Below are 14,599 nucleotides of genomic sequence, written 5' to 3' on the forward strand. Positions count from 1 at the left end.
GCAGAGCCCGATTTAACAATAGGAATACAAAAGACCAAGTATGGCAGCAGAGTGGTCAGGTGTTATACCAGTTTAAAAAAATAAATATAAGTCTGGTGATAGTTTGATATGTTTATGAGATATTCTCTTAACTCCTGCTATTTCTGCAAGAAAGCTGGGTATTTTCTTTAAAAGATAGCAACAGCTTTCAACTTTGTGCAGCCACGAAGGAGTTCAGTCAGCACACATCCACATGAACAAAGCTTCAAGTGCCTTTTTATATAAAGGTTTTGTGGCAACATGCCTGACACCACAGCCAAGCCTAAATTACAAGCAACACGTTCTGTGGATCAGAGAAAATGTGCAGCTTTATCTTTTTCCATGAAATATCTGAAACTAACTTGCCTCACTATTCTATCTTACTTTATTCCAGACTGAATTGGCAAAATAAAACCTGACTGTCATGTTTTTTACATATTTACACGTCCACATGCTTCTTGAAGTGACTTAAACGTGACCAAGATGTCAGACGGCAGCAGCATCTGTTCAGGTTATCTGTCTGGCTCAGTGAGGAATGTTTACCCAAATTGAGGTTAAGCCTTATTGGATTTTGCTTGGTAACCTGTTGCCACCTGTAATCCCCATCTTCTGACACATCACTGGCTGTTTCAGCGAGTGTTTCATCCTTAAATGAATGACTCAGTTGCTAACTGCCTGAAACCAGTTAGTTGTGATGCCACAACTGGGCAACTTCTATTTGCAGTTGCAATTGGCATTGAAAGAAAGGCCAAACCCATACTTGTGACTTCCATGATCATCTCAGGAATTAGCTCAGTAAGGAAGTCATGCACGATTTTACTGAACTTTTACAGTAAACAACAAAAAAGTTACTGTCAAGGCCTGTCATGCACCCTGATCTCAATCACACACGATACGCAGTTGATTATTACAAACAGGATTGCAGCAGATGACTGAGAAACTACAGACTAATAAAGAAACATATTAGCGAGCTGCAGTAACGCTATCAAGAGAACTTCTCCCCAAGCATCGTGTGGGAGTTCAGAAACAATCCTGATTCTTGTTGAGAGCTGAGGCCTTGCAGATGTGGGAGTTGAGCCACAATAGTCCACAGTAATTATAACAGGCTCTGTACACAGAGGCTGAGACAGACATTACAAGAGGAAAGGAAGGACAGGGGTGAAGGTGAGGGTAACCGCATGCTGGCAGGACAGAAAATAAATCACTGGAAGGAGGTGGAACATTTTGGTGTAAAACCTGTTTTAATATTTTCTTGTGATTTTGAATGTTAATGAAAAATTGTTGAAAATTAACTTGCCCTTAGGAGTGCAACTAGTCTGTTCCGCATGAAAAATTGGCTCAACGTTTGACATGACAGTATGTTGTCATGGGGAAAACTCTGTCTGTTAGTGTTTTTATTTTTAATTTTTAAAAAATAATTTTCCTCCAAATTACAAAAAACAGCTTCTAAGAATTACATTTCTTGATAAGGGTGACTTCATTCACTAAACCTGGTTTTGAATGGAAAACTATTTGTGCTCTGATGAGAATCTTTATTGTGGCCTCAAGACCTGGAAAAAATATTAAGCCCACAGACATGTGGTCCTTAAAGCTCCGTTGTTTCCTCTCAGTGTCTTAGAACTGATGCATGTGCAGCATTTCCACATGTGTTTAAGTCAAACTAACCAAATTCTTCATTTTCCTCCGTTTGGTAATGTCTGCTTTCAAACCAAACGTCTGTGACAGCAACCTTTGGACTGATTAGTCTGCGTGGTAAGGAGGGTTCAGTTTTTTAAAAGCCTTTTTACTGCTTAGAATAAGATCACTGAGAGCCTTCTATCCAATGCTGCACACTATTTTCAGTAGCTTACAACAATGTGTGATATATTTTTTCATTACTGTACAAAGCTGGGCATAAATGTACAGTAAATTTGGAAAATGAATCTTGGATACAGGAAAATTCCAGATGATTGCATGATTTACCGGCATACAGACTAACTCCATTTCCAAAACATTGGAAAGTGTTCCAAAAATGCTACAAAAACCTAACTTTGGATGAGCCGAAGATGAGAAAGACCACCCAGGCTGACTATGTGAAAGGCGTAAAAGCCATCATTTAGTGTGCTTCAGTGTTTGTGGCACATTATGAAGAAGAACAGTGTCCACAGAGTTTTAAGCATCTTAAATCCTAAAGTTCAGTAGAAGTGAACTCTATAAGACAGCAGCAATCCAACTTTCCAGGATTGTTGTGGAGCAGTTTTATCATGTCACTTATCCTTCTTTAATCATATTAGATCAGTCGCAGCTCAGACTGAGACGGAGCAGACTCCCATAAAGCCTGATCACATTACGGATACGTTGTTGTCAGATGCAGCAGATTGTTGCAGGCATGACCGAGCATCTCTGGGGATAACAGAAATACAGTGTAGGGTTCTTGAAGGATAGTGGACTATAAGGTAAACTTTTCTGTGCTGACCCTTCTCAAGCTGGTGCCTCTTGATCAGTTAATCAATGTGCTTGATTGTGAGCACTGGATTGCTTTTAACCCTCTTAAATCAAATGGACTTACATAAACATTTTGTTCTGAATGCATTAAAATTCTAAGAGAGGGAGGTTATAAAGGTGTAATTCCTTGAAAACGTAACTTCAGTCGATTTTAATCTATAGGTAAACATTTCACATATATGGTTTAAAAAACACGTGACCACATTTTGCTGACATGATTGCACTGCAGACGTGTGTGCAGTTGAGTTGTTATACTGATTACCTTAAATTTGCATAGTGTTTCTATAATCAGTGCAGTAGTAAAGACCGAGCTTTTATTAAACAATGATGGAAAAATGTTTCTTGTCATAAATCATATTTTCTCATGTTTGTTAATTTCTTCATATTGTGCAAGTTTTGATCTAGCCCTAATTTCTTTTAAAAAATTCTTACAAGAATCCAGATGTTGTTGTAATTTCAGAAATGACTATAAGCAATAGATCTCGTCTTTCATAGTATTGAAATGCAGGGTTTGTCCTCTATTGTGCACACTTTTGAATAATTTCAAATATATTTAAACTCAAGGAACAAATTAAGACTTGCATCAACTCGTAATTTAACAAAAAAAAAAAAGCTGTATTACAGTACTAGAAAGTAACTACTAATTTGTAACAATAAAAATGAGAATGTGTATTTGTAGTTCTGTTACGCTGCATCATTGAATTTAAATGTTTTTTCTTGAAGTTTTCTTTTGAATGGCTTAACACTGGAGTACAAATCAATTGAAATGCAGTCAAAGTCCAAACACAAACTAAAATACTTTCAAAAGCTGCAGAAGATACTACTAAAGACTAGTTTGATCTTTGCACAATCCAGCCAACATTTGCTTAAAAAAGACCCCTACGGCATATAATGTCTTAACTACAATGTTGTGACAAAATTCAGGATTTGTAAAAAAAAAAAAATCCGTTTTAGCAGCCTGTAGTCTCTCCATTAATCTGTAGCTGCTGTGGCAGTGTCTATATCCCACCATGTGGATGAGGTGACAAGCCAAAACCGGTTCCTACGTGGATGTGAGGCCGGTTTCAGCTGGCTACGTTGCCGTGGCAACGGCCCCTCTATAAATACTCTGAGTCTTCTTCACCGGTTTACAGTCAGTCTGGCTACTCCTCCAAGCAGCGCACTTCGTCGTGAAGGGGAACTGCTTTTTCAAACCCATCTCTTTAGTCTAATGGACAAACTCTTTGTAAATGCTTTTTAAGGTAAGCATCGACTTTTTGACGCCGTTTCTACACTAGACGTTTAATTAAGTCAGCTCTGCGTGCTACGTGGCTGGCTTCACAATCGAATGATGCTAAGCTAGCATTCTTTGTTTCTTTTGCGATTTTGCTGATAGGACTCTTTTCTATACTGATAGTGTTTTATCACCACTAGATGATTTATTTTATTTTTGGCCTACAGAGCTGTTTTTAAACAGGTTGTCAATTTTAATCAGTTGGTTATTAATAACGAATTGAAATGCAATGAACATTGCCTCATGGCATGAAGAGCTCCAAGCGGAACCGGCGTGCTGACGTCAGGAAAGTAGTAGTCGTTGATTGGTCAATTTTCGTTCATTCTTTTAAAGTTGAGGGTGGATCATAGTTGTGATTGGTTGAAAGGTTTTAAGTAGGCGTTGCCTCAAAGTGCCCTACGCTTTCAATGACTTTTCCGGTGTCAAGTTAACGTGACATTTATAAAATGGAGCCCTGTCAACTCAATAAAGCCACGTAAAATGGTGTTTTCTAAATTAATTCTTGACTATTTGAAGCCGAGAACCGGTATAGTAAAAGTTTAGAGTTCATAGCAGTCAAGTAATGCACTTTTTTCTCCTCTTTACTTCTTGTAAATGAACAAAAAATACATTTAAAACAATTCGATCAACTTTTTTTTTTTATAGAACCTCCACTCAAGGAAATCACACTCCAGTTGCTCAACAGGCCCTGGCCTTGAGTCTTATTTAAAGGGGTTTAATTTCACTGGTGAGCCACCTTGGTTTCACTGCACCTGAGCGACGACAGCGCCAAATTTCTCTCTTTCATATCCAAGTAAGTGCCTTGTTTCATTGGCTATTACGGTACTCATCATGTTAATTATAAGTAGCATATGTAATGGAGTTAAATGATCAATGCCACAAAAGATTCTGTCAAAGCTATAAGTTTGTTTTTTTTCTTCTTCCAGGTTGTGCAAAAAGAATCATGATGACCACTGCCGCACTCACCGATTTTGAATTTTCTTTCCTTGACGAGGGCTTCTCTGCTCGGGATATTGTTGAGCAGAAAATCAATGAGTCATCCTTGACGGTAAGCATCCTGTGCTGGTATTGTTTATGTAATACACAGATGGGCCCATTTGTTGTGATAATCAACTGAAGTCCTACTGTATATCGCATGACATTTGGGACTGTAGTGCTATTTAAAGCATTTAATCATTGTGTATCTGGTAAATGGATTTTACCGTGTGTAAATTTATATTTTCAACTATTGCAGGATGACAGGGATGCTTTTTATGTCTGTGACCTGGGAGATGTCATAAAGAAGCACCTTCGCTGGGGGAGGGCACTGCCTCGCATTACTCCATTCTACGCTGTCAAGTGCAACGACAGCCAGGCTGTAGTCATGACTCTGGCATCCCTGGGAACTGGCTTTGACTGTGCAAGCAAGGTGCGTTTTAGATCTTTTCCACTGATACTCTTTGTGTAAAGGAGACAGCCCTTGAATATTTGATGAAACCGCATTGGCACAGTCATTTAATTTTTGCTTACCGTCATTGTTGCCCTCCAGATGGAGATCCAGCTGGTTCAGTCTTTGGGAGTGGATCCAAGCAGAATAATTTACGCCAACCCCTGCAAGCAAGTTTCTCAGATAAAGTATGCGTCTTCACATGGGGTGCAGATGATGACATTTGATAGTGAAGTGGAACTCATGAAAGTGGCTCGTTGCCATGACAACGCCAAGTAAGACTTTTCGCCAACTTGGTCAAATTTATTGCTTTTTTCTTTTCAGTTTCGTCCTTTTTGTTAACGCTGTTTTTGTTCCGTGCCCAGGCTAGTGTTGCGCATCGCCACCGATGACTCAAAGGCACGTTGTCGTCTGAGTGTGAAGTTTGGGGCCCCTCTTAAAGCTTGTCGGGGTCTTCTTGAGCGGGCCAAGGAACTGGGGCTGGAGGTGATTGGCGTCAGCTTCCATGTTGGCAGCGGCTGCACCGATGCAGAGACCTACACCAAAGCTATTGCAGATGCTCGCTGTGTCTTTGATATGGGGGTGAGTTGTGGCTAAAATCTACATGCAGCTGTAATTCATGAAGGTTTGCACGCTGCAAAAAACCCTGAAGTTTTACGATGTGATCCACAGGATGAACTGGGTTTCAACATGGATCTCCTTGACATTGGAGGTGGCTTCCCTGGCTCGGACAACACTGAACTTAAATTTGAAGAGGTAGCTAGTTTTTGCACATCAAAAAGACTCCTTATTCCCATGTGAATGTGATCATGACTGAAGTTTTCCGTTGCAGATCACTGCAGTAATAAATCCAGCCCTCGACAAGTATTTTCCTGTCGACGCTGGCGTTAGGATCATTGCTGAGCCGGGACGTTTCTATGTGGCATCTGCCTACACCCTGGTTGTGAACGTCATCGCCAAGAAGGTTATTGCAGATGACGATTCTGCCTCTGATGGTAACTTTGATTATGGAAATCGATCTGGATTATTTTCAATTCCTTTTTATTCTTAAAGCCTTGCTGCATTGATTAAACTACCTGCTGTTTTTACAGAGGAAGATGAAGAAACTAGTGACAAGACTCTGATGTACTACGTCAATGATGGGGTGTATGGCTCCTTCAACTGCATACTGTTTGACCACGCTCACTGTTTGCCATTGCTGCATAAGGTTTGTGAAATGCTAAATTGTTATGCATAAGCACTATTAAGTTACAAAATACATGATTAAAATTTGTTTTGGACTCGTTCTAACAGAAGCCAAAGCCAGATGAGATCATGTACCCCTGCAGTATCTGGGGCCCAACTTGTGACGGTCTGGACCGGATTGTGGAGCAGTGTTACCTGCCGGAAATGCAGGTGGGCGACTGGATGGTCTTTGAGAATATGGGTGCCTACACTGTAGCTGCATCCTCCACCTTCAACGGTTTTCAAAGACCTGACATGTACTACGTGATGTCTCGGCCCGCATGGTGAGAAGCAGATTGTCAGGGTAATTTTCTAGGTTTAAAAGTTCTTATAGCATTTAACTAATTTTATAATTTTTTTTTTTTAGGCAACAATTGCAGCAGATTAGTTCCCAGGGCCTGCCAGGTACTGTGGAGGACTCTTCCCTGTTTGACGTGCCAGCATCCTGCGGGCGAGAGAGTAACATGGTGATGACGACCGAGCCCTGCCACAAACCTGTTATCAAAACATGCAGCAGCAATGTGTTTTAGATCGAGTGTGTTTGTTAATGATTGGACAACGTTATCTCAACTTGTGACATTGTCAAGGCCAGTTAATTAACGGAAGCATGAGAGGGACACGCTGCACACATTTCTGGGTTTGGTTTAATAGCTGGAGATCAAAGATGAAGTGAAGCTGAATCACACTTAAACTGTCTATGGATTTTAAACGGGATGGAATAGGACTGTTTTCATTCATTTAGTTTCTGCAGTCCACTATCATCAATGACTGAGCAATTATTAATCATTTCACTGAAAGTTCTCATCACAGTAGAACTGAAATCTTTGTCAAACTGCAAACAAGTTGACTGACCGCACAGTGTAAAACATTTAATTGATCTATCAACATTATTACGATAACTCTTGGAGATGGTTAGGGTTGTAATTCAGTTTCTCAGGTGGCTGTTATATATATTTTTTTTATTCATGACCACTGCTTCAGTGCAGAACCTTTTCAAGAAGCACCACATGTAATGACTTATGGCAAAGCAGTTTAGTGCCTGATTCATGCCTTTCAATTTCTGAGAAAACGTTGACTGAATGAATCATACTTTACATATCAGTACACTAAACTCTGAATATCTGCTTTAAGTATTTGCTTCTCACTTCTGGGAAGAAAAGTCTTGAAAGGTTAGTGCTTCAAACACGGGGACTCAAAAAGCAGACTGTACCTCTTCTTTCTAACTTCATTTAACGTTGTAGGTTTAATAGCCATGCATTCTCTGTAACATTAAGACTTAGACACAGTTTGATCATGCATTTAAACTGGATATGAAAGAGACGGGATTGCACATTATTTCTTTCCTATGGAAATCTTTTGAAATTTTGTATTTTTGTAATAAATCATTAGGTGCACAGCCAAATCATGCGTGTGTGGTTTATTTTCAAATGAAACTAACATCCAAAATTGAACTATTTCCAAGTCTAAATATGATTAAGCTTTACATGAATAGATCTGATGGGGGACAGCTATGCCAAACTAAAACGCTGATTTTTAACTGAAATGAAGATAATCACATCATCTTTTAAACAAATTTTATCAATTTTGGTTTAGTTCTTACTGGGAGCTATTTTTGAACCAAGTTGGAATGACGGGTAATCTGAAGGGTGTGCCAGTAAGATCTTTATTGAAGGTTACATTTTTTCTGAGTTTTGGTTCTGGGTTTTTAGTCAAATAAATCAGGTGAACTTTTTGAGGGATCTTTAAAGAATGGAATCACCTAGACCAACCACACAAACTTTAACATGTGCAATTTTTTTTTTTTTTTTGTAATATCAATGTTTTGTTTTTCCTCATGTAGCATTGCTTAAAGTAATTTAATTATTGGACAATTGAGTATTAAAGGCAGCTACACTGGAACATCCAGTAAATGGACACAGCAGGATAAAAAGTATAAATTTAAGAAACGTATCAAAAATCATGCAGCTAATGAAGGTTAACAGAGACAATGATATTCAGCTGTGGTATTTCAAATCAGATTCACACAAATTAAGAGTTAGATTAGTTAAATTAACCTCTAAACCAAATTATGTAACGTCTTATTAACTGACTCCTGAGGGAACTGTCTTGAGGTTGTTCTTTTCACCTGACAGCTGGCTGGAGTCCTGTTTGAGCTTCCAGTCAGCCGTCAGGTGAAAAGGACAAACCCAGACCAGTGGCCAGTATGTTGCAGGAGTTTTAGAGGAACTGAGAAGTTTATTTTCTAAACATGACACCTCAATAGCTTTCAAACCCCAAAATACATTACAGCAAAGACTGGTCCATCCCAAACATCCAGTCCCCCGTCACATAGTAATATTGCGTATGTTGTTCAGTGTCAGGCTGTGATCATTCTTACAGTGAGGAAACTAAACAGCCACTGGCCTAAAGGATGGCCCAGCACAGAAGAACATACTTTTTTAATGTACATGACTTTGATAATTTATTTTTAACCCATAAAAACTGGTATTTGACACAAAACCAAACAATAGATTTATATATAAACAAAACACGCTGTAATTATGAATTTTACAGCCTGACATAAGAACAGATGTGTTGAGTTTTAATATTTGTGATAAACCTGTGGCAACATGTGTTATAATAAAGTGCTCTGTTGAATTATTCAGAAATGTATTGCAGTTTAAACATTGGCATTGATTTGTAGTGCTATATTGTTTGATAAACAATAAAAAGTGTAAAAAGTAATGTAATGTAAATGAAGAGATCATCATACACAATGCTTAGCCCTTCTTTAAAACATTTACAGCTCTAATTCTGTAAAGAATCTATGGATTTGTCAACTTATGTATTTTGTGTTTTAGCTGGATTAGTTCTCCTGGTGTGCAGAAATTCTCGAGTTATACCATAGAATCGTAATCAGACTAAGGTTTGGGTTTTGATGTGGACAACCCCCCCCCCCCCCCCAACACACACACCTTCTTTAAAGCATGCAAAAAATGGTGAATTTAAAAATCATGGCCTTTTAAATCAAAATTAGAGCAGTTTTTACAGTTGTAAAACATTTTATTTAATAGAAGAGGGAGCATATATTCTTATGATTGTGAACCCTTTAAAATAGGATACTGGTTTATTTTACTTGTGAGGGATGCAAACTACACCAACAATCTTTACACAATTAAAAACAACCGCAGATTATTATAGTGCAGGAAAATGTGCATTTTTTTCAGCAGGCATATTTTGGACATTTACATATGTGCATTATTTATGCATCTATCATTATGTTTCCTGATGTACTCAGAAACAACTTTCTCATTATTTAGCTCCTTCCTGAACACCATAATGTAACATTTGGGGGCAAAATGACAGCCGAGGATGCTGTAGCTGTAAATGAGGATGGCTGCAGTGGTTATAACATTTTTATATTTCCCGTTTAAAGTGAGAAACGTTTGGAGCAAGACTAACCATCCGGTCAAAAACAGGAGCATGCTGACAAAAATAAATTAAGTATTTTTGTACAAATCTGGCAAGTGTTGACCTTTAAATGCAACAAATAAACAAATTAGACCCAAGAAAGTGTTATAGGTGACTGTCGCAAAGAAAAAGCACTGTTCTTTCATCATGCATTGGTACAAGATGGTGGTAGTTTTAATCTCCATGGAGACAGCTGGTGGGAATACAGTCAGCCATGATACTGACAGGGACAACGAGACCCCAGAAATACTGATGACCACAGATATCACCTGATTACACTTTGTAATCCAGGACCAGCTCTGAAGAAGGTTAGCCAAAATGCAGAACAGGCTCAGGGAAATACCAGACAGATGTACACCAATGCAGGATTTGTTTCTAGGAATTCCTGGAAACTTGAAGATGAGGCAGGCGTTGAACAGCAGAGAAAGAGCTCTAAAGAAACACAAGCAGCCTCCAGCTGTCTTCACGACAGGAGTGTTGCAGTTCACTTTGATCACAATAGCAAACACAATGATTAGGATTAATGCAATGCCTGCCAAAACACACAAAATGATGGAAGCGGGATCCGTCCATTGGAGAACGTCTTCAGTTTTCTTCAAACACTCATCCCTGAGTTCATTTGTGTACTCAAGATTAAGATTGCAGCGTTTACACCCCTTACCTATAAGCAAGTACCAAAACTGGGAGTGAAAATATAGGAAAAATAATGCAGTTGTTATATTACCGTATTTTTCGGACTATAAGGCACACTTAAAAGCCTTTAATTTTTTATTTTTTTTTTAATCGACAGTGAGCCTAATCAGGTGTGCCTTTTGTATTAATTCTGGTTGTGCTTACTGACCTCGAACTGATTTCATATAGTTATTGTGAATGAGCTGAATAAAGTTTGACTTATTGGACTGTTTTCGCTTAATGCGCTTTATAATCCGGTGTGCCTTATGAAAATATACCCGTTCATTGATATTGCGCCTTATAGTTAAAAAAATACGGTAGTATAAAAAATTTACTCTTATTATTTAATGCTTTTGTCTTTTTCAATACATTAAAAGTAGTTTTATTTGTGTTAATTAAAATGTTGCCCTGTATGTTGATATGTTTTATTTATTTGATGAAATTCTTCAATTTGATCGTTTTATGAAAGGAAAAATTTCAAATGAAAACAATTAGAAAATATTGTTTCCATATGTTCTACTTTATTTTGTACAATCTGTAAGTATACATAAAATGTAAATATTGCAACACTGACCATTTCCTGGTGAAATATATCCATCCAAGCATTTCTCACATTTAAAGCAACACTCTCCGCTTGTTTTTTTGCCAACATTTCTCCTGGGTTACAGGTTTTGGCACATTCAAAAACAGTCACCTTTGAAAGGCACAAGGAAAAAAGCACATTATATTGAGTAATTTATTTGAACCACAAATAAATCAATATATTTTTATCTTACATTCACTGTTTCATATTTTGCTTAGATCTTCTGGAAGAGAGATTGTTCCTTTTGGCCAGTATGCTCCTATGGTTTCTATTGTGATGCCCTGTTGGACTCCGATTTGTTCCAGTAAACAATATCATCCAAAAGTGGGGTCTCCAACTTTGAAATACAAATTAGTAGTGTTCACAGTGATGTTGCCTCAAAAAGCTGTAGAAATATCTTTTAAAAGAAGCAAATTGACATAAGACAGATATCTACTGGTGATAACTTTGCTAATACAGTATTTTGTATAGATTATTGTGGTTTTAGTAAAATTATTAATATTAATGTTAGTTGGGTGACACCTCTATTTTTTTTCCATACTGTATATATTACTGCTATTTACAACCTAGAATTTATAATTTGGACCCTGAAATTATATTTTTGGTTCATTTTTTCCTGAGCTGGGAAACACGAGTGATAACATAGATATTAAAAAACAGATTACTTACAGTATTATTTTTATTTACCTGCATATAAACTTCTAAAAGTTTCAGTTTCAAAAACACTGTGAGCAAAACCAACTGATGTGGTTATTAGCAAAACAAAAGAGGTCAAAGAGGAAGATGTATTCAAGTTGATCACGCCCATATTTCCCATACTCATCATCACTCTCTACAATGGCCACTGTTTTCCACTTAAACTCTTCCACCAGCTCCAAAATGGCCTTTTTTCTTTTTTTTTTGCAAATCTTCACTGGGAACATTTTGTAAAAAAGTGGTGAACTTGAATTTATTGCTGAGAATCTCGCTGGTTGATGCACAACTAATCTGTAAAAAAAAACCATAAACATGTCAATATGTAAATTTAACAACATATAGTTTTATTGATACATAAGTTAAAATCTCTGTATTATTTTTATGCACCATAGTAAAGACTCAAACATAGAAAAGATCAACCTGGGTAACTAATGTTAGAGGTTGGGTAGCAGGCTTGGGGTGCGTTGGTTTTTGTCTTCAATGTTGTATATCATATCTTCAGTGCACAGGAACATTTGAAAGCTGTAGCTGTAAAGGTTGACAGATTAGATTAGCTCTATCCAGGATTCATGTCCAGTCCCAATCATTTGAATGAGAGTATACTTACCTACTACAAATGAAGTCCTCGGTTGTTTTGTTTCTTTTCAGAATTGAGTGAACAGGAAAAAGTCCTCCAGTAATGATGTCCGCAGGAGAGTATGCATGCAGAACAGTGTTATTTTCTGTTTGAGAGTGAAAAACACTCACAAAGGTTATGAGTAACCTCAGCAGTGACATTGTGCATGCAGTTTGATCAGATGGGTGTGTATTTTGTGTAAGCTGCTTCCCGGACAACATCTTAGTACAAAGTTTAGCCTGATGGACTATGGAACATTTGCATTTGTCAAACAGACACGTTATGACGTTGGCACGCAAACCCCAAAGTGATTTGAATCGCTCACAGAGAAGAATTCATACACCGTCGTGAATGATTCATTATGCATGTCACGATCAGCTGAGGATTTGGTTTGGAAAACAAAGGTCCCTGTGTCTGCTTTTCCAACTAATCATCTAATTTCTCACTGAATTCAGAGCCACAGGATGACTAATCAGTTGTATGTTTGATACACTGATCAGCCATATTAATATGACCTCTGCCTTTGACCAACGAGGACATAAACAAACAAAATGCTTCTTGGATTTTTCCTGAAAACCTCTGCAGAGTTGCATCTATGGGTGGATTTAGCAGGGCTCCAACGTTATGCCAAAAACCCACCCAGACAAACAGCATACTAGACAGAAATGTATTTATCTGAAGCTTTGAGTGTTTCCAATGAATTTCTTCAATTTTCTGAATGCAGACTGTTGTTAAAGTAATTCAACAATAAACTGGATGGATTATAGAGGAAACAAGCTGAAGATGTTTTCATTTTGTCGTATATTTTTAAGGTCATTAAATTTCATGGCCCGCTCATCTAGCCTTCAATAAATTTTTGGCCTATCATAAACATTGCAGATGTTGAATGTTGAACAACATATAAACCAACAAAATTAAATAAGGCAAAAACACATTAAAGCACAATAGAGATGCCATTGTGACGGAAACCAAGAGCTGTGAAGATAATTGTGTTGCTGGTGTGCTACTCTGCAATGTGCACTATGTTTGAAAAAACAACAGGAAGTAATCTGAACTGATTGGCCATATGATAAGATTTATATATAAATAAGAATAACAGGAGTTGTAGCTCTTCTATCCTTCCTATTTTTATTCCTCATTTTGTTATGTTTGTAACTGCAAAGCCAAATCTGTTTGACTTTATTTAAAATAATAATCACTGTGAAGCACAATAATTTATTGACCTTAGAGCGCCATCTCGTGGTTGAATGAAGTGGTGACAGGGTTGTTAGAATGCGTACTGACTTGAATGAAAACAAAATAAAAAGATGAACTTTGGTTTTGCTTTCACTGAAAGCTGCAAGGATGCAACATAATTGTTAATCTGAAGGAAAAACAAAAAATATATATATTTCTCCCCGAATAGAGGCAGCTAGAACATGAATTATTGTTCCTTTAGTGTTATTAAGGCCAAATACTGCCTAATGATTTGTTATATTAACCCCAACACTAAACATAGTTTATTATTTTAGCCATACTCAGCAGTGCTGAATCAAAATGACAAAACAGAAGGTGATAATAAAAGCTCAGCAAAATAAAACTTAAAACACATTAAAGTTCATGTTTTTTCAAGGTATGCTTTAGTTTATTATTGGTATAGAAAATTACACTAAAATTCTTTAATGTTTGGAATAATCCTGCAAACAAACAAAAAAGTCAAGAATCTGCTGCTAATTTATTTAATACAATTATTATATATATATATTATTATTATATATATGCTTTACATGTAAGACAATTGTTTTTAATTGTTTTCTTTATTAAACTAATATATAAAAAGGAAGTAAAACCATGAAAACATAACAGGAACACAAAAGGGAAATATGTTTTACGACAAAAGACAACACAAAAAGACTAATGAAAATGAATAAAAGACAAAAAGTCAAATTTTTCCTCCAGTTTTGAAGGAACTGAATTTCATCAGTGCAACATTTTGCTGCACTTATGATATCAATGAGTCTCAGTGGATTGTGTAAATTACTTTTTCATGCTGATAACTAATGTTCGCTGTTATGTTAAAAAAAGTGACATTATCTTACATGTGAGGGATGCAGATTTAATCTACAATATTTAGGAAGTAAGTATTAAAATATTCTACTATGGTTCTTTTGAGCTCGC

At 37.1% G+C, this 14,599-nt stretch overlaps 1 protein-coding gene and 1 pseudogene across 1 annotated transcript; one reads left to right on the top strand and one right to left on the bottom strand.

Moving 5' to 3' along the window:
* Positions 1–3,632: 3,632 nt before the first annotated feature.
* odc1 (ornithine decarboxylase 1) lies at positions 3,633–7,827 on the top strand. Its single transcript, XM_037695277.1, has 11 exons — positions 3,633–3,743; positions 4,421–4,568; positions 4,702–4,823; positions 5,010–5,183; positions 5,304–5,476; positions 5,567–5,783; positions 5,874–5,957; positions 6,034–6,196; positions 6,293–6,408; positions 6,495–6,709; positions 6,793–7,827. The coding sequence occupies exons 3-11, from the start codon at positions 4,719–4,721 to the stop codon at positions 6,953–6,955; spliced, it is 1,410 nt and encodes a 469-aa protein (XP_037551205.1). The 5' UTR covers positions 3,633–3,743; positions 4,421–4,568; positions 4,702–4,718; the 3' UTR covers positions 6,956–7,827.
* A 1,822-nt stretch (positions 7,828–9,649) lies between these two features.
* LOC119427751 lies at positions 9,650–12,053 on the bottom strand (annotated as a pseudogene).
* Positions 12,054–14,599: the final 2,546 nt, after the last annotated feature.

The sequence above is a fragment of the Nematolebias whitei genome, chromosome 21, assembly GCF_014905685.2.
Source record: "Nematolebias whitei isolate Nwh7 chromosome 21, NemWhi1, whole genome shotgun sequence".
Lineage (NCBI taxonomy): Eukaryota > Metazoa > Chordata > Actinopteri > Cyprinodontiformes > Rivulidae > Nematolebias > Nematolebias whitei.